This window comes from Acartia tonsa, chromosome 8, assembly GCF_053477335.1.
Source record: "Acartia tonsa isolate MP-2025a chromosome 8, ASM5347733v1, whole genome shotgun sequence".
Taxonomy (NCBI): Eukaryota; Metazoa; Arthropoda; class Copepoda; order Calanoida; family Acartiidae; genus Acartia; species Acartia tonsa.
The window spans coordinates 45,223,921-45,245,135 of record NC_137267.1 but is presented as its reverse complement, the minus strand read 5'-3'; the positions used below and the strand labels follow the sequence as shown (position 1 = coordinate 45,245,135).

General features: G+C 32.4%; 2 protein-coding genes across 4 annotated transcripts in view; both read left to right on the top strand.

The window, feature by feature from the left end:
• The window catches only part of eIF5 (eukaryotic translation initiation factor 5), a 31,966-nt gene extending 13,762 nt beyond the window's left edge, over positions 1–18,204 (top strand). Inside the window, exons 3-17 of one of the 3 annotated variants that reach the window (XR_013882048.1) lie at positions 2,678–2,738; positions 5,522–5,633; positions 6,298–6,534; positions 10,450–10,623; positions 11,247–11,358; positions 11,609–11,731; positions 12,157–12,311; positions 12,665–12,782; positions 13,274–13,431; positions 13,690–13,779; positions 14,121–14,274; positions 14,799–14,882; positions 15,155–15,317; positions 15,703–17,105; positions 17,973–18,204. Coding sequence is in view for 1 of the 3 variants with exons in the window: in XM_080170591.1 (XP_080026717.1) it covers positions 6,491–6,534; positions 10,450–10,623; positions 11,247–11,358; positions 11,609–11,731; positions 12,157–12,311; positions 12,665–12,782; positions 13,274–13,431; positions 13,690–13,779; positions 14,121–14,274; positions 14,799–14,882; positions 15,155–15,277 (1,335 nt within the window). In the remaining 2 variants the exon portion in view is untranslated. Of the gene's footprint in view, positions 1–2,677; positions 2,739–5,521; positions 5,634–6,297; positions 6,535–10,449; positions 10,624–11,246; positions 11,359–11,608; positions 11,732–12,156; positions 12,312–12,664; positions 12,783–13,273; positions 13,432–13,689; positions 13,780–14,120; positions 14,275–14,798; positions 14,883–15,154; positions 15,318–15,702 lie in introns of all 3 variants that reach the window. The other 2 variants (XR_013882047.1, XM_080170591.1) reach the window with 2 other exon arrangements.
• A 39-nt stretch (positions 18,205–18,243) lies between these two features.
• Positions 18,244–21,215, top strand: part of Marf (Mitochondrial assembly regulatory factor) — a 63,906-nt gene continuing 60,934 nt past the window's right edge. The window contains exons 1-4 of the mRNA XM_080170590.1: positions 18,244–18,310; positions 19,419–19,454; positions 19,818–19,932; positions 20,569–20,695. Of these exons, the coding sequence (XP_080026716.1) occupies positions 19,435–19,454; positions 19,818–19,932; positions 20,569–20,695 (262 nt within the window). The 5' untranslated portion in view covers positions 18,244–18,310; positions 19,419–19,434. The remainder of the gene's footprint in view (positions 18,311–19,418; positions 19,455–19,817; positions 19,933–20,568; positions 20,696–21,215) is intronic.

The window sequence follows — 21,215 nt, the reverse complement described above, 5'->3', positions numbered from 1 at the left end:
TTCATCATTGGGGATATACATCAATTTATCGGTCTTTGCCTTATCCCTATAGATCCCTGCTAAAAATATATTTCTATTTAGCTTAATTTTTATTGTCGTTTAAGTCTATTGTAATTTTGTCCAAAACAAAGTTTTAAAATAGAATGTCCTGTCAAGTTATCAGTTTTTATACTGTCCAAACTCATTCTTTAAACATCTTTTTGAAGTGTCCAATTATAGGAGAAAATATAGAAAAATAAAATACAAAAACATAAAATATTATTTGTTGTTTACCTTTACTAACCTTTAATATTAGTTATTTATAAAATATTGATGAGGCATTTTCAAAACAAAAGCTAACATTTAAGAATTTTGGGGTTCTAAGGGAAAGTTAATGAGAAAAAAACTTCCTTATTTCATTTTACATAAATATTTTTTAAAGATATAACCTTATGCATAGACGTCTAAGTGGGGGGGGGGGGGAGTGGAAAGGGGGTTACTAGTCCACTCAAACTTTTAAGCCTTCTATGAAACCCCCACAAATTAAAAAATAAAACTTTGGTACCTATCAATTTTCTCCCTCAAAAAAGCTTGGACGTCCTTTACTTCAAGAACCTGCTTATATTCCACCACTTCTTAATTTTCTGTTAAGATTTATTGTTTTGATATTTAATTCTTATAAGCAACCTTTGATTGATTTTACTTCATTCATACATTTTTAATAACAAAAATTTGTACTTCGTTTGCCTGGCCATTAGGATCTCTTTAACCGCTGGACAAGCCTTATTATAAGGCAGTTTTTATGTTAGAATATCTTTAAATACCCCTCTAAAACTTTTTTTCGCCATTAGAGGCCTTAATATTGGCAAAGGTTCTTCTGTGTAATATAATGCAGGAAGGAAAGGGACAATGGGTTGTTTATTACACTTGTCTCCAAAGTTTTATAATAACGTTTTTTTTATTAGTTGGTTTAACAACTTTAGGAACTTTCATAAAATTGTGATTGGTTGGTTCATAAAGTTAAGTGTCAAAATGTTTTTACCACTAATTGTAATCTAAAAAAGGGGTAATTTTGTGCAATTTATCGGCCATTGTCTTATCCCTGACTATAATATATTTGTATCTATATTCTTAATATGCTGTAATTTACTACATACATTGTATTTTATCTGTAATTGATTTATTACTTGCAGAGAAGTGTTATATGTATTTTGGATGTATCACATGCTAGGGTTAGGTCAATTAAAGATAAATTAATCTCGCCCCTTCTCTTCCCCCCAACCTTAATTGTTGGGTAGGACTAATTTACTCAAGCGAACTTAAGTTATGGAGAGAGGGGACATTGAACTGTTTATTACACGAGTTCCCTTAAAGTCTTAAAATAACGTGTTCTTATTAGTTGGGAACTAATATGGAATTTTGATTGGTTGCTTCATTCAGTTGAGTGTCCAGTCCAAACGTTTTAACCACTAATTTTAATCTACATAGTAGGGGGTAATTTTGTGTATCATCATTGAGAATGTACATTAATTTATCGGTCATTGTCTAATCCTGGACTATTGTATATGAGAATTGAACATATTTTAAAGGAAAAATTTAAATCTACATACAGACAGTTTTAAATATAGAGTTGCTTTGCTACAGAAAAAAATATTGCCTGTAATTTTGAAAGCCTGTGTATTCTTATGTATGGAGTATCTTGTATCCAATATTAATTTATTTATAATAAAGATTATTATATTTTCTACAGACATTCATACATTTATGACGTATACAGATATGGTCTATACCTACCTATTCATATTTTGGATATAGATAAGAAATGGCATTATTGTATAATCTGTAAATTTATCTTCAGTAAAGTCAGAGATAATACATATTCAACATATTTTACCCAATTATAATATACTAATACGCTTTGTTTATTCTCGAAAAAAACTATTTTGCTTTTAATATTTCTGCAAGTCTTAAGCTTAAACGTCTAAAAATCACAACATAAAGCTTTGTCTTGTCGGGATAGTTTTCATATAGCTAAAAAGTTTAAGGCAAAATAGTTGTTTTTCTTTCTGTGAGTTATCCTATCCATGACACAATTTGTAAATTATTTTCTTTGTATGTCTATATTAAGCAATTATACTGAGCTCTTAATGTCTATATAGGTGTGAGTACATACTTCTCCTTATTTCCAATATGTACCCCAGAGGACCATAGAATTGGGCCATGTTCTAGCACAGAAACATGAACATTGGAAATGAAAAAATATGCAATAAGGGTCAATGTTAAAAAATAGAATAAGAAAAATAAAACAAGAAATTATAACTTAAAAACAGTAGGTATAGAAGTTATTTTAAAAAGAATCAAAAGTAAGCATTATGCCTTTTTCAAATTCTTTGCAATTGTGGATAGCTACATTACTTCAATTACTGACTTAATAATTTGACAAGAATTTAATTTTTGTTTTATATTTCACATGACCCAATCCTGAGGTACTATACTGTACACATTTATTTAAGAGTACTTGGTAATATCTTATTTGATTGGATTAATTATAGCTCTACAAAGCATATATTTTGTATTAAAAATATGATTACTTATATTACTTTATTTTATAGAATATTTTTATTTTTTACTTTACTTTGAAAAATCTGGTTTAATAATTTGAATTTTTTCTCTAAGATTATAATGATTTTATTTTTAGGCAGGTTGGCTTTCCAGCCAGCTAGCACAAGCCACAATCATCCACACAGTCATTCAATCAGGTAAACAAAAAGATTAGTTATTCACTCGTTGACTACATATTTCACATAATATCAGGGTTGGATATTCTGCATAGTTGGTCCTCCTAAGCAGAGGGGGGGGGGGAATGTAATACTTAGGAGAAATGAAAACATTTTTTTCCCATTTTTCTCCCCTCCTTGGTGAAAAAAACTAAAAGAATAGGGTAAGGGGGGGGAAGTTTCGGTAGGGGGCTATTCTCGGTAATTTCGACCTACCTTCATTAAATGACCTTTTTCTCCATGTTCCTTTCAAATGACAGAAAAAAACATAAAAGCAAATTTGTTCCTTATTAAATTGCCTACAAAAAAGTATAAAATGAATTTTTTGTGAGATGAATATTAAGGGTACTTATTGGGTCTCAAAGTTGGACGAAAAATTTTTTTTTTCCAAAAATTTTTTAGTAGGTGTGTAAAGATCGACCTACACAAAAATTGGTAAGACCTAGAGCTGATCTGAAAAACTTTTTGAACTAGAAATTGCCCGCTTTTTCCAAATCCGTTGAGAGCTTTAAAATCGGGTTAATATTTTTTTCAAAAATGACCAAAGTTGGCGCCGGGGGAAAAATCGGTAATTTCAAAAGAAATTAAAATTCAACTTTTAAGGTCATGTTTTCATGTTTTCTTTTGTCAAATCTATTATTCCATATGGACTTTTTAAGAATTAGGCCTAAAAATGAATAGAACAGATAAAAAACAAAAAAAAAATTTATTTTACTTTTTGAATCAAAATTTTGCGAGGAAAAAATCTAAATTTCTGGTCCTTTGAAAAAAAAATATTTTTGACATAGGAGGAATAGTCCGATCTTTATGAATTTTTTTGTGGTTAATCCCAATCACCTATACTAATTATGATTTATTACGCTTGTTTGGTCGTTTGGCCTTTTTTCATCGATTTTTTTAAGGTTAAAATGTAGTCAAGATTTTTTGCAAAGATGACACTTTTGCTTCAAATTCAATTTTTGAGGTCAATTTTTAATCAATTTTCATGTTTTTTGGGCTAAATCTATAGTTCAATGTGAGCTTTTTTAGGATCAGGCCTATAAAGTAATAAAATACGTTTTTTTCTTATATTAATTTTAAGTTTTTAAAAAAAAAAATTTTGAAAAAAAAAATCGAAAATTCACGTCTTTCAAAAAAATTCATTTTTAACATAGAAGGAATAGTCCGATCATTATGAAACTTTTTGTGGATAATCCCTATAACCTATACTAATTATGATTATTTATGTTTGACTGGCCGTTTGGCCGTTTTTCATCGATTTTTTTTAGGTTGAAAAAAATTACCGATATTTCCCCCGGTGGTGGGGAAATATCGGTAACTTTTTTGCGGTCCATTTCGGCCAACTTCTAAAAGTCCTAAAATAATGTCCTTTTAGGACCTGATAGTCCTTTCCGTAAGCTTTCTACTGGTCTTGGTTTCATTTGAAAATATTAATATTTACCCCATTTTTTTTTCAAAAAAACCGAAAAAAAACCGAAATTTCCCCCCCCTTACCCTATGTGAGAGGGGAGATAATATGAATAAAATAAAGAGTTCTAAAAATATTTTCCCCCTTCCTTGCTGGAAAAAAAATTTGCAGCAGGGGAAAAAAAATAATCTTGTACACAATATACACCCCGGCGTAAAATTGCTGATTTTTTCTCTATCTATCTGACTATCTATCTAGTTAGTCAGCCAGAGCTGAATTGAAGTGTGTATCTTGGTGTTGGAACCATGATTATCTATCTATCTATCTGACTATCTATCTATCTAGTCAGCCAGAGCCGAACTGAAGTGTGTATCTTGGTGTTGGAACCATGATTATCTATCTATCCAACTATCTGACTATCCATCTATTTAGTCAGCCAGAGCTGATCTGAGGTGTGTATCTTGGTGTTGGAACCATGACTATCTATCCATATATCCGACTATCTATCTATCTATCTAGTCAGCCAGAGCTGAACTGAAGTGTGTATCTTGGTGTTGGAACCATGACTATCGATCCATATATCTGACTATCTATCTATCTATCTAGTCAGCCAGAGCTGAACTGAAGTGTGTATCTTGGTGTTGGAACCATGACTATCGATCCAACTATCTGACTATCTATCTATCTAGTCAGCCAGAGCTGAACTGAAGTGTGTATCTTGGTGTTGGAACCATGACTATCTATCCATATATCCGACTATCTATCTATCTATCTAGTCAGCCAGAGCTGAACTGAAGTGTGTATCTTGGTGTTGGAACCATGACTATCGATCCATATATCTGACTACCTATCTATCTAGTAGCCAGAGCTGAACTGAAGTGTGTATCTTGGTGTTGGAACCATGACTATCGATCCATATATCTGACTATCTATCTATCTAGTCAGCCAGAGCTGAACTTAAGTGTGTATCTTGGTGTTAGAACCATGACTATATAATCTATCTGACTATCTATCTATCTATCCAACTATCTGACTATCTATATATCTAGTCAGCCAGAGCTGAACTGAAGTGTGTATCTTGGTGTTGGAACCATGACTATCTATCTATCTATTTAGTCAGCCAGAGCTGAACTGAAGTGTGTATCTTGGTGTTGGAACCATGACTATCTATCTATCTATTTAGTCAGCCAGAGCTGAACTGAAGTGTGTATCTTGGTGTTGGAACCATGACTATATATCTATCTATCTGACTATCTATCTATCTATCTAGTCAGCCAGAGCTGAACTGAAGTGTGTATCTTGGTGTTGGAACCATGACTATATATCTATCTATCTGACTATCTATCTATCTATCTAGTCAGCCAGAGCTGAACTGAAGTGTGTATCTTGGTGTTGGAACCGTAACTAGCTGTGAACTTCTATGCTGTGATACAAAACAAATTTTTTCTGCTTAGAAACCCAATCCATAGGTAAGATTATTACTCTTTATTCTTAGATTATACAGTGTGTTTTTATTTAAAGGAACATAAGTATTGCTTTATTTAACCCACTTACCATTGACAGAAGTTAATAATGAATAACTAAATTTCTTCATAAACGTGGGACATTTTGTATTAGAAAAATGTATTCATGGTTTTCAACAAATAATGCCATATAAACCGGCCTTTTCAAAGTTCCTTTAAATAAAATCACTGTATATAAATTAGAAAACTTCTAAAGTTTTTTAGACATTCCGTCTTTTAATTTCAAATCTCTTATTTGAAAAATCTTATTTTTGAATGGTAATATTATGCCCCTGTTTTTAGACCTTCGCATTAATTTTAACGTAAATGTCATGCGCCTGACAATAACATTATGAATCATGATATATATATGCGGTTTTTGCTAGGACTCAAACCAATCACCTCTCGTGAAACACTTTGTATATGGAAATAAATCTATTTTGCGGCACCTTCAGTATTTAAGGGCTCGTTTTTGAAGGGGTAACGATAGGCAGAAAAAAATCACTTCTAGACTTAAATCTAAAAATAATATAGCCTTAAAACATCCCAGGACCCATGTGAAGCTTTGGAGAACTCAATCAGTTCAATGGTTATCGAAAACCTTACGAACTAACTGTATATTATTTTTTAGGCTTAATTATTAAAAGCAACGCTGCTATACAATATCAGCCCAGAGAATCACAAGACAACAACCCTAGAGTTGTGACTACTAGGTTCTACAACAAGTTATACAACAACTACAACAACAACCAGTGCTACTATTACAACAACAACTACTACTACTACAACTAAATCAATTATAAAGAAACGTCAACGCAATCGCAATGGCTCTGAACGTGAATCGTAGTGTCCAAGATGCCTTCTATAGGTAAGTTTTATCTACAATAGTGCAGCTACTCTATATTAACTTAGTACACAAGCCTAGTCCAATAGGTACTACATTTAAATGGAAACAATCCAAAATTTTGGGTTTATTTAAGAACACAATTTTTAAAGTTTTTGGCTCATAAAATCTAAAATTGATTTTTCTGCTCCCTCTCTCCCCCTTTGAAAAAATACCCCTAGATTCTAGGGATGCAGCCGCTAGTATTTCATCATTGTAATTATCTGTTAGAAAAGCTATTAGACTGGGTAATTAACTAATCTTGTCAACACAAAGTAAACAATCCTAGCAGCTGAAGGCTGAAACATACTTGTTAGATTACAAGCGGATACGCCTATAGCATTTAGGGGCTCTGTTTGTAAATAGGCAGAAAGGGCCGGGTTTGGAAAAAAACTTAAAATTTAAATCTGAAAATAGATTTGCCTAAAACCCTCACTGGATTAAGATCTTAAGCATGAGACTAAAAAAATAATACTTCATATAATAGGATGGGTAAAACAAAGACCTGTTTAAAAATAAATATGTCCATTTAGCGAAGCAAATTAAATTAAATTCATTATTTATTGTTAGTTTTAATTTGGGGTGTAATACGACATTTGCGTTATATTTTTGAGGGAACATAAATTTTATCGTCAATTCTCCCCTCCCTGTACCCCTGTCTAAAAAAATTCGTTCTACAAAACACTAAAGATAATCTGTTATTATGTCGCCTTCTTAGCAAGCTTTAATATAAGACAATGTATGCAAATAATAAAATACAACAATATCTCTAATAGTTATTCATCGCATCGAATTATAGGCAGTTTTCCGCGGATGTTAAAATGAAAAATAATAAACCATTTTTGTTATCCCCGGTCAGGTTAACAAAACTGGCATTGATTTTAGAATTTTATTTTAATATTCATGGAAAATTGTCTGTAATACGATGCTGTACATAATTTTTCAGTAGGGCTAAGAACCGGTTCACTATGTTCCACGGGTGACAAAAAATCGTTTTTTACATTTGGGAAAATACACTTTTAAACAATTGTTTAGTAATATACACAAGTTTTTGGAAATAAAGCCGAAAGAATTAGCTCTTTACTATGAAAAATAAGAATTTTATGTGTAATTATATCAGAGGTATGGAATTAAGTTCCTTTTCATCATTGTAAACAACTATTTTTAAGGTCAACTAAACTACATTTCAAATGAATGTGGACCCTTTATTTTTAAAGCTATTTTTAAGTATTATATATTTTTGGAATCAGTACGTAATAATTTATACGCTTAGCCTTTAAAAGTAGTCAAATTGTCATTTTATGTTGTAATTGTAGGTGGTTTTCTTAGCATACCCGATATCTGTAGAATAAACAATTTTCTTCTAATGAAATTTTTACGTTTGGTTCCAGATCTTTTAAGACCAAAAGAGTCCAAGCAAATCCTCTTACATGGTGATATTAGATGTATGTATAATATCAGAGAACTTTACCCTGTGTATGCGAAACTATGCGAAGTTTGTTTTTTTAAGCCCCAAAGACACTTGGTCTATCAAAAAATAACAATTTTTTAAGATATAAAAGTAATTTATTTTTCTACTTATTTCCAACACATATTCAATTAAACTAAAAGTAAAGAAAAGTTTTAAGTAAAGATTATCCCTAAATGTCTAGGCTCTTATCTAAACCATTGTACCTTTTTTATTGGGGGGGGTGGGGGGAATGCCTTACTAATATCCACATCTGAACCCATTAAAGCTAGAAGTTTAAAAAATTTTATGTGGTTTCCTAGTTCAAATATATATTCTTATTTAATTCGTCAGCATTATTTACTCCCTTCACCCTTATATTAAGCAACCTTTTTCCAAAGGTGCCCTCATACGTATTAAAAAAAGACAAGTAGAATTTGTATTGTTTAAGTTAGAAAATGCTCACTTTCAAGTAAATTGAAAATAAAATGAAAGTTAGGGATTATAGGGATTAGAAAAAGGCCGAAAAATTAATGTACAATCCCCAATCCTGATACACAAAATTGCCCCTTCTATAAATTACAATTAGTGATTGAAACGTTTGGACACTCAACTAATAAACCAACCAATCAAAATTCAATAAAAGTCCCACAAATTGTTATGCCTACAAATAAGAAAACGCTATTTTGTGAATTTGGGGACTATTTAAATAAACAGCCTATTGTCCCCTCCCTCCCTACATTTACACACAGAAAATAAATAAGAAATAGGCTTATGTGTATGTAAACTTTAGATTAGAAATCTCAAAATATAAATTTCGGGAAAACGGCGGCAGATTTTCATATAATTTCAGTAGGTCATACATACTTGTTAGAAAAGCATATGTTTAAAATTTGAAGTCTATAGGTCTCAAGAGCTGTTTAAAGATTTCTGATGGATCAGGACCTGCAGGATCATACCTGGACCCTGAAATTGACTTAAACACTTAAATTTCATATTGGTATGTAAAAGTATAAGATATTTTAGTATTTGGTAACTTAAAATGTTTAGTTTAAGGCAAACAAAATATTTTTGCTCTTTACCTGTATGACCCTGCCAGGTTTGCTGGCATCCTGTGCCAGCCAGGATAGAGATATTTAAAATTTCGCCATTATATTGAAAGATATATGGATACTTATTGCTATTTAAATAAAATTTCAACAAAATTTTAAAATATACACTCTCTACCTATGATTTTTTGTCATTTTTTGGCTTTTCTGGAACACGGTGCGGTTCTTATTAATCGGTTTCGAAGTCCCACTGGAAATAGTTTTCCTTGTAGAAATTGTAGAAATTCTATTTTCCGTCGTCTATAAATTTTGCAATTTTTTGTGCGTTTTACTATATTCTTATCCTCCTTTCTCTTTATATTTTTAATAAAAAAGTTGTAAATTAAATGTTATGGGAAGGAACAGGAAAGGTTATCTCAAATAATGGTTTCGAAACCGATTAATATCCGCAGGATTAGAGCCGTTTCTCAGACAAACTGAAAAATAATGTATAGCTTCGCATAACAGACAGTTTCCCACGAATACTAAAAAGTCTCAGTATCAATACCAGTTTTGTTAACTCGGACCTTTGGCCCTTTGGCGCTAACAAAACTAATATTAAACTTTATTTTTTCATTTTAATATCCGCGGAAAGCTGTATATAATTCGATGCGGTAAAGAACTATCATAGAGTAGTTTCGCTGATTAAAATAAAAGAAAAGGCAATAAACTAAGTGTTGTGTGCAAACGTAACACTTTGATTTATGCGTTTGTGTTGTAATTTCTAATTCACATGGGGCCCAGTCAAGGATGTTCAAGCATTTTTTGGGGAAGGGGGAGGTTACCCACCCAAAAATAATTATGGTGGGGTAAACACACCTTCCTCCCCGCTCCCCTCCTAGACGTCCTTGGGGCAGTAAAAATTATGGGGACTGACGGTTATTTTTTCATAATATAGAAAATTATTATCTTCATGAGATATTTTATGCAATTAAAAAATTACCAAAATAAAAACAATTTAAACATAACTTAAATTCTGTTTAAAGGGTTATTAACAATTTTGACTAGATTTTTTGTACTGTTATTGCAGACAATTTAAGTTTTTAAACACATGACCTTTGATACATAAAATAAATGAATGTAGGAGAGCTATTAATTTCTATACAGATTTTTCAGAAAATATGTTTTACATTAAGACGACATTTATTGGATCAATTTGATAATGTAAATTACTTAACAAAATATAAACTCAAATGTAAAAAAATACAATATGGCCCATAAACTAACAAAAAAGATTCGTTTACGTCTCCATGGGCAACTCTTCTATAAAAGAACACATTAAACAGATATACATGCAATTTATTTTTGAAATTTGTAAACTTGTTCATGGAATTATAAAAATGCAATAATTTATTTAATTTATAGGTACAAGATGCCTCGTCTGCAGGCCAAGGTGGAGGGCAAGGGTAACGGCATCAAGACCGTCTTGGTGAACATGGTGGACGTGGCCAGGGCTCTGTCCCGCCCACCCACCTATGTGACCAAGTACTTTGGATGCGAGCTCGGCGCCCAAACCAACGCTGATGTCAAGAATGAAAGGTTTTTTTTAGTTGTAAATAGTGGCAATACCCTCCCCCCTAGAGGCATCTAATTCTAGGGGCACTTAAGGAGATGGTGTGAATTCAATAACCCCATTTTTATTTTAGGTTTTTAAAGATTTTTTTAGGAGGTGGGGTAATTTTTTTCTAGGGTGATTTATTTTGGGGGTTGTGGTACCCATCACTAAAATAATTATAAACCTTCCCAGGACTTCTGAGAAGCTAACCTGTAAAAGAGAACCCCTTCGGTTCAAACATACAGACAGACAGACATCCTGATACTTTATTATAAGAATTTTACATTTTAAATATCCGTAAAAAGTTTGATGCATTTTATTTCATTTTGTTAATTTTGATTAAATATTTTGGATGGGTATCTCTCACCAATGAATGTATACGTGGATTTTAGTACAGATGAAAAATTGTCGTAAATTTAGCTTGCTAACATGGAACTTATTTATGGCCAGTTCGTTCATCCATTGGGAGGGGATTGTTATTTTAGCCAGCTACAAGTTTCACTTTGTTGGAGTTTATGAAAATCTGGTGTAAGATCCAAGTAATAATAATTTCATTAGAGCTAACATACCTCTAAAATAAGTAACCTAACTTATCATTAATATCCAGGTATATTGTGAATGGATGCCATGAGGCTGGCAAGCTGCAGGACATGTTGGACGGATTCATCAAGAAGTTTGTACTTTGTGAAAAGTGTGAAAATCCAGAAACTGTCCTTAAGGTGAGTTTAAATTCAGGATGGGAATGTTTATTACACACGTCCCCAAAGTTTTATAATAATATTTTCTTAGTCGTTAGCTTTAACTTTTGGGACTTTTATTGATTTTTGATCGGTTGGTTCATTAAGTTGATTGTATCATTTAGAGCGTAAGATATGATATGATTAACTCAGTTGCTATGTAAGATAGCAGTTAAAATTTTTAAAAATTGCGTAATGTTATTTGTTTATTTTAATGATTTATACATTGTAGGTGAAGAAGGCCCTGATAGGAGCCAGCTGCAAGGCTTGCGGTCATATTTTCACCCTTGACATGCGCCACAAGCTCACAGCATTCATCCTCAAGCATCCCCCAGAAAAGGAGATCGAATCCCAGGTAAATCTTGAGAAAAAAAAAATTATGCTCGTGAATTCGGTTCATCTTATAGAACTGTAAATTACATTGGTACCCAAAGGTTTACTTTACAACTATTTTATCAGGCTAAAAAATTGGACACTTTCATTGAAGTCAAAACTAGTGTTGTCCAAACTTTTTAACCAATAATTCAATCCACAGAAGGGTTAACATTATCTGTCGTCCTAGGGAATGTAGCGATTTCTCTTGGGAGGGTGATGGTACCCTCACCTAAAATAGGTTTTAATCTTCCCAGGACCTACTCTTTAAAGGAGAACCATATCGGTTCTGCGGTTAGCGAGATCCTTCGTTACACACAGAAAAAGAGACACAGATCCTGTTACTTTATTATAAGGATCCAGGATTAAAACTGATTGATTGAATTCTAATAAATAATGTTTCTTTAGGGACCTTCCCAGACTAAGAAGAAGGACCGGAAGGAGAAGAACGGGAAGAAGGAGGGAGGCGGGGGCAGTGATGATGGTGAGAATGGGGAGGGAGATGATGACTGGGGAGAGGATGAGGTGGACTGGGGTGAAGATACCAGTGAGGACGCTGTCAGGTAAATAACTATCTTCATGTAATGGATATTGCACAAGATTTTTATGTACTCTAATAAAGTAATACTCGCAGTTTGCTAAAATAAAGATACCATTATCCACCCCTATTACCACATCCCTACTGTATGCACGAACTAACCAATAAATAAGGCCCATATTAACAACCTAAACTGATGACAATTTTTCCCCTGTCATAATATCAACGTATATTCTATATTCTATATCCATTGTTCATTGTTTGGTTAATTTAAGCCTCGCTCTTAGGTCTGCTTTGGTTGAAACTTTCACAGCATCTAAGATTTAACCTATTAACCTAACCACACATTTCTTACCTCCAAACTTTTTTGATGTTCAGGAAAAGAATGGAGGCTCTGTCTGGAGGTCTGGGCGGACTTGTCATTGACAATGATCTGGAGAAACCAGAGGTCGACAGGATTAACATCTTCCATGACTTTGTCAAGAAGAAGATCCAGGTATAGTGGAGTTGGGTCTTTTTGTGGCGGTATACAATCTTAGTTTTTATTGAAAATTGATGTATAGCTTTATTTTACACCAGCGACACGCCCCTAGCGTCGATCCCCCCCCCCTCCCCACTCACTCATCCAAATCTAATTTATTTTCAAATACTAATTCAAAGGGGGGTGGTGGTACCCTCACCAAAAATAGTTATAAGCCCTACCAGAACCTTTGAGAAGATGCATGGAAAAGAAGATCCATAACGGTTAAGCAGTTAGCAAAATCATTTGATACAGACATGCATATAGAAAGATACTAATTTTGTCGTTGTCTTAATAGTTGGAAGGAATAATGGTCTAAGTATGAAGTGCGAGACTACAACAAATAACAAGAAAAGAAACAAAAGTTTAGCTTGGTTTTTGACAACTTTATTCTAGTTTTTTTCAGACATTTAATATTTGTTATTTGTATAAGTAAATCAAAAAATAATGATCGATATCCTCTTTAGGCTGGTCCCCTGACCTCTGTTTCCCAGAAGGAGATCCTATCCGAGGCTGAGAGGCTGGAGGTGAAGAACAAGGCACCCATTGTCCTATGTGAACTTCTTTTTGATGAGAAAATGATGAAGGAAAAACAGATTACTAAACATAAGAATCTGTTCCTTAGGTGGGTGATGTTTTAACAGATTAAAATACACTACACAATGTTTTGGCACAATCAAGAAATTTCCAGTATAGCTTCGAAACCTATTGATATCTAATGGATTAGAACCGGTTCTAAACCAAACATGTATAGCATTGTATTCAGACAATTTTCCACTTGTTTTGAAATAATGTTTTTCATTTTAATATCCGCGGAAAGCTGTCTATAATATGATTTTATAATGGTACTTTATCAAACTGTTCATTAATGAATTATTTTTAGATTCACTCATGAGAACCCCAAGGCCCAGAAATATCTGATGGGCGGACTTGAGAAGACTGTTGAATCACAGGAAGCAGCCCTTCTTCCAAGGTAAAATTTAATAAATCTGATCCAAAACAAGGATCCTGTCCACAAGTAGTGTAGCAAGAATATTTGATAAAATAAATAACAACAAACAGTGAAACATGAATGTAAGATTTAAAACTTTAAGGAAATTATACTTTATAAATAAAAAGGTAGTCGGTCTTACTGGCAGGACTTGTATTAGTTTAAGAGAAGCTGCTAACATGGAACTCATTTATTGGTCAGTTAGTTCTTCCAATAAAGCCTGCTGCGAGTTTCACTTTATTGGAGAACATGAAAATCTGGTGTAACATCCAAGTATTAATATATCCATTGTTACCACCGCTAACCAAACGTTAAATTTTCAGAGTGCCCCACATCCTGAAGGAGGTGTTCGAGACGGACATTCTTGAGGAGGAGGTCATCCTGGAGTGGAGCAAGAAGGTGTCCAAGAAGTATGTCGGCAAAGAAATTGCACAGAAGATCCATGACAAAGCTGCACCCTTCATCACATGGCTTAAGGTTTGTTGCATCATCGTAGGAATCATTTTTGTTTCTTTGTCTCTAGATGGTTCTTTTATAGTTGCGAAGCTTCTTTATAATACACTTTGTCTGTCCGACTCAGTCAGTCCAAAGCGCCATAGGGTAAATGTGGTTCTCTCAGCTGCTACTCAAAATAGACACCTGATTTTGTTTTGTAAAGATTATCTATACCATTCAGCATCCAATTTGTAATTTACTTTGTCCGTCTTTCTGTTACATAAACTACAAAATGTAAATAATAAAAATAAAATAAAAAAATACATGAGAAAGGTTTCGTGGTTATTTCTTTTGATCATATGATCAAATACTATTTAAATTTCCTTGTTCGTCGTATTCCCATCCAGGATATTTGAGCTCATTAAGTTGAGTGTTGAAACGTTTAAACCACTAATTGTAATCTACATTATAGTTATTTTTGTGTATTATCATTGAGGAATATCAATTTATCGGCCATTGTCTTATCCGATTAGATCTCTGACGAAACTAATGATATATCTGTTTAGGAGGCAGAAGAGGAAAGCGATGAGAGTTCTGATGATGATATTGACGTTGACTTTGATGAAAGAGCAAAGATATCCAAGATCAAGGTATGTGTTCCGAAGAAAAACTTGACAAATTTTGGGCGTTACCCATCACAGAGCATTGTCGAGCACAGAAAAAAACCTTATTTTAGAAATAATTTGATTAAAAGTATACTCGCAGATGGTTAAAATAACGATGCTTTCCAGTTACCCCTTTTACCTCATCCCTTCTCCTTCTACTGGATGAACGAACTGACTAATAAATGAGGTCCATATTTGCAAGCTAAATTGACGACATATTTTCCCTGTCAATTTTGTTAATACATTTTACTTTACAGGAGACGAGCGCAGAGCCAGAGAAGGCTACCACTAACGGTAACGGTAGCGCTGCTGCTGGCGGTCAGGCGGATGATGACAACAAGGAGGAGGAAGCGGATGATATTGATATCGACGACATTTAAACACTTAAAAAGCATCTGCTGCTGCTACTGCTTTTTCCAGGTATTACTAGCGGCTGCGTCACTAGCATCTAGCCTAAAACCTAAAAAATTAAGAATAAGTCGCCAATTTTCGCGAATAAATGGCGAATTCGCAAAACATATGCAAAAAAATAAAAATATAAATTTGGGATTATTTTGTTTTTGAGGGGTTGAGGGTTTCCCACCCCCCAAGAAAATAGCCTAAAACCACCGCAGGGCCAGTAGGTATATTCCCTGAAGAGTAGAATCCAATCGGTTCAAAAGTTACCGAGATCTCAAGGGACATACAGACATCATTCTACTTTATATTATAGATAACTTGCCAAGTAAAGCTTGAAATCACTGCTGGAAGGTCTCCTTTTATAAGCAAATATTAAGAATTGTCAATTATTCAAATTCTAATTTAGGTTGAAACTGGTGGAGGACATTTTTCTTTCTTCATATCCTCACACACACACACAGCAGTAATAATTCACCCTGGAAGCTTTATTCATTTAGTATACAAATGTATAAATCCAACCACACACACCAATCACACACTCACACACAAATAATTTCCTATTATAAAACATAGACAATAACAGTTACGGTGGTGAAACTGTTTTTTTCCCCTGATTCCAATCAACACCTAAAAAAAGTACATTTGTGCTGAAAAAGGTACTTTTATGTTTCCCTTTGTACTCCATTTCTGATCTACAACAATCCTATGGTTTTGTGTACACACAAAATGTACACTGTACCCTCAGTGTACACAAACAGTACACCTTCAATATTGTGTATAAATCGTGCCCAACGAAATGATAAAAGAATGGACAATTTATTTACTGCTTATTAATACGTACCTCCTACAGCTTAAGCAGTACGTGACTGTTCAATCTCTGCCAGCAACCAACAACAAAAAAACCTTGGCGAGATAACATTAAAACAGGACATTGAATTGTTTCATTTTTTATAAAAAAATCATGCGTTGACTATTTGAAACAGAAATTAATTGAACATATTAATTGATGAAAAAAAAGTAAATAATTTTGCTTACAGTATGGATTGATAATGTGTGTGTCTCAACATTGTACCCATTGTTCTAACTATCTTCAATGTTTCTAATATTTTACAAATGTTATACTCGATGTTGTATGATGTAATCATAATAGTGATTTTAAAAACACAATAGAATTGTTTAAATCCTTTTATTACCTATCCTTTTTAGTAAATCAGAAAATTATGTTTAATTCCTTTAAAAATTTTTAAAATGAATATATTTTCCTTATTATAACTGTTAAAAGTTATTTGACTAAATAACTAAAATTCAATGCTTTTTGTGTTTTTTCTTCAATGTAGCAAGCTAAATAATTTTGTCCCCCTTTAAAAAAGCGTAAAATGGCTTTTTGTGTCACCATCATACGTAAAACTGTTTTAGTATATTATTGTAATAACTCAAGAAACGCTTGTTTTGTAAAATCTAAAAAGGCCTAAAACCTACATAGTGCCCAAAATGACAAAACTCGGAAAACTAACGATTTTGAGTCATTTTTTTGCCTCGCAAAAAGCACTTTAAAAATGGCAAATCAAGGTGTTTCTTGAATAAATGTCTAATGTATAAGCTGTTTAAATGTCGTCGCCGTTATTAATAATCTTAATTTTCCTCTCTGTAATTTTGTAAATTATGTCATATATATACATATTTGATATTAAAAGTATAAAATCATATGTATATTATTGATATAATACATTAGATCCTGTGCTCTTTATAATAAAAAATGCCAATAATTTAGTTGTAATAATCATCTCTTGTTGTAGAATTTGTATTACTGTAAGTATTCAGGGATGGTGGGAATATGTAATTTAAATATGATTATATCATACTTTATTGCATTTCACCAACCCTAATCAACATTTTAAAATATAATCTCTGTGTGTTGCTATTTTTAAACATATCATTGCTTCGTTTATTATGTTTTTACTTGCCACGTTCAAAAGAAATTTAATTTTCAGAAATGAAAGTAGTAGTTGATTTTGATAACATCTAAGAAAAATCAATTATTGTTCCTTTTGGATTTTGGTATTAAAATCAGTTGTAATTGTATTTTCAATATTTTAGCTTCAAACATTTCGCTGAACTTTTTATCTCTGGGTTTAAAGCACATTAATCTTAGATTTAAGGATTCGTGATGATATTGTTAAGCAGTTTACTTATTAAAGGCCCTTTTAATTTTTTCTTACATGCACAATTTCAATATTTTAAGATGCAATATTTGTACTACGAAACTTCAGATTACACCTAGGTGTTTTTTATCATGTTTGGAATACAAATTTTTGTCTTGAAACTACAGTAATATTTTGGTTAAACTCCTCAATAATTTTAACTCTGTGGGCCTTAAAGTATATTTGTTAAACAGTCATCATCATACTTTTAGTATTTTATAAGTTAGAGGTGTATATTGTTCCAGATTTAATTTCTTAACTAGTTTAGCTCTTGTAGCTTAGATTTAAGTGTCTATAGATAGATATAGTTTTTTTGGGGATTTAGATACAAAAAGTAAAGAATCTAGGAAATATTTGTCCTTTTTGATGGATTATTTGAAATAGTATACATCCCTGCTAGTATTCAGGTCAGTGTTTCATCAAAGTATCAAAAATCAATGAATAAAATCTTAAAAAACAAAGTTTTTGTTGTAAGGTTTTATTGCTATCGAAAGATTGCTTAATAACATCAAATGTGATTTTATTTAAATCTTGTAAGGTTATCCTAATAACTTTTAGAAATTTACATCAATTCTTGTAAAGGAGTCACCTTTGCTACAGAATGAAATTACCATCAATTTTTATGTAAAATCTATTATTATTACACTAAATAATATTATAAAAATGATGCTTTGTATTAAATGTGGAATAATATATCTATGAATGTCTCTCTCTGCTTGTTTTATAATTATGAAAATTATGTTGTTGCCTTTTTCAGATGCTTCCTAAAATGTTTTGAGGATTTTTTTTCTGTGTGAAAAGAGCTTAAACTAGGGATATTCAATTTTCGTAATATTTTAAAGACGTTGGAAGTAATGGAGCTAATTAGAAACACACTTCCTTTATAAATTGGGAAAAAGGGGAGAAACTATCCGGCTATATTATCGGGTTATTAAGTGTACAGCGTTTGGTACGTAGGGAATTGATTTAGGATATACGTAGATCTATTAAGAGGAAAGAAAAATTTGTTCTCAATTTAGCTGGCAAGTACATCATTCATTGGGTCAGTTTGTTTATCTAGTAAGAGGGGATGGGAGGTATTGTTATTTTAGCCCTCTAAAAGTTTCACTTTATTGGAGAACTTATAAATCTGGTGTAACATCCATGTTTTAGAAAATCCATTGCCCCAAGTCATTAGAAGTTTTAAAGTAATGCATTAAATAAGGAAAAAATAAACTAAAACCAAAGTATGAATATATAATTAAAACTTTGGGAGCGTAATAAGTATTTGTTTTAAAATGACTTTACTGTGAGTCACAAAAAATGGAAAATTTCAAATGATTTTGCTAAAACTTTAAGTTAATTTTTTCTGAGCTCTTATTGGCTAACTATTTTACATTTGCGCTCTTTAGCCAATAGGGAAAGAGACAAATATTACTTTGTAGATTTTTTCTATCCTGTTACTGTTGAAAGAAAGGAAAAGAAAGCCTAACCTCTACTTTCGTAAATACGTGCAGACAACAAACTTTTTGCTTTTTAGAAGAATATTAAGTTTTACTTTTTTCATTATATGAATTTTTTCCCATAAGAAATTTGACTGAAAAGGAATTATTCTTGAACCGTGAAGAAAAATCATATTTAGTGTTAATTCATGGTGGTATTTGATTACCTATATAAAGAAAATTATTTCCTTATTTTGTTTGTTGTAAACTAAAAAATTGTTTTACATATAAATTTTAAAATAACGATGCTCCCCCTCTAGCCCATCCTCTTCCCTTTAACTGGATGAACGAACTGACCAATATTAAAATGATGCCCATGTTTGCAACCTAAATTGACAATTTTTCCGTTGTCATGATATCCACACATATTGTATATCCATTACTGAATATGACGCGCCTGAAAATCTAAAGTAAATACAAAAATATGAATATATTTGCAGAATAATCAAGCTGGCAATGTCAGGAAGTATTAGCAGGTAATTTAAACAAGTGTTTAAAGTTAACAATACTTTTTTTTATATATCCTATGATATAAAGAAGGGTTTTTTGTCTGAAGCCTAAGATTTTAATAACAGCTGAACTGATTAGGTTTTCCCTCTTAACTTCATATAGAATCCGGGATGGTTTTGGGCTATTTAATATCATTTTTAAGCAATGGATAGGTTCTAGGCTATTTTCTGCTCCTTCTTATCCCGTCGAATGCAGAGCCGCTTGGAGTTAATAATTTTCCTATTTGTAAACATTTTACTATAAACTGCATCTGATGATCCTCACAGAAAATAAATAGATACCTACCTAGGTACCTATTTTATTTCTTAAAATTGCAAAAATAATTGTAGGTCAGTATCCCTGATGTCACCTGAGGATGGGGGAGGTTTGGCCGCTGGCCTACCCCCTAATACCCCATCAAAAACTGCCTCCAACGACCCATCTCCCCTCCAACTTTTTGTACAGGTAGGCTATTTTCTATTGTTATTTCGAAGGTATATTTTTTATAAAAAATTTAACATCTGCAGTTAATGTTTCCTCTTTAAGGAAGTTTAAACGAAACTTTTTGCTAGTTTGTCCCTTATTCTTAAGAATTATTTCTGATTAGGGAAAGGTTTAAAAGATGGCCTTAAATACATCCATAAACGTGTTTGAAAGCTTATCTGAAAAATAAATCCAATCATAACGCAAAACGTTCCCTTCTTTTTGTTTTGTTACTAAAACGTAATAAACTAGAGTTTGCGCTCCTAGCTTTAAGGTACATCTTTGATGAGGGAAAAACTTTTTTTGAGAATTACAAAAAGTTTCCTCGAAAAGGAGAATCGGTATGTAAAGCGGAAAATTTTAACAAAAAACCTTATGACGTCACATTAAAGTTAAACAAAAGAGATGTGGACCCTGTGCCGACTTTCAAATAGGTCTTTGAATACCAGCCAATAGCGTCGCAAATAATAACACAACCAAGTCGCTACAAAAGAGCAGGCAGCAATTTGTTAGTAGACGAAAAAGGTCCCTAACACTTTATTCAGATAGTTGTCTGGGTTATGCATCTATACTTATACATTTATTGATGTCATCATAAAAACATTATGTTTGTTTTAGGCAAAGAAGAAGATAAACGAGATCTTCCGGGAGATAGGGGAGTACGTGGATGATAGTGAAAAGTTTCTGGACAGCGTCCCTGAAAATATCATTCCTCAGGAAACCATCAAGAAAGCTAAAGATTTCAGTAAGTAACCTCTATATAAATCCAGATATTTTGCTGTTTATTGCATTAACTCCCAAAGTTTTTTGTAACGTTTTCCTCTTCTTTGGGGACTTTCATGAAATTTTGGTTGGTTCATTCAGTTAATTGTCTAAACGTCACAACTACTTTTGTAATCTACAGAAGATTGATTTTTGTGTATCATCATTGGGGATGTACATCAATTTATTTATTGTCTTATTCCTTCAGATTTTTGATACAAATCGATATGTATTTTATTACTTGAATGTTGCACCAGATTTTCATATACTCAATAAAGTCGCAGCTGGCTAAAATAACGATATTTAATTATGATTTGACACGCTGTCTCATGGGATTATAGAATTTGTTCCAATGTACCTTTATGATACGGGTTTTATTAACGTTACTTTTGAGTGACTAAACTAGACTTAAGATCTCCCGTACCTTCTCAATCTTAAACAACTAAGGAAATATAATTTTCTGAACTTTTCTTTTTAGGGTTGGCAATCCGAATCCGGTATCC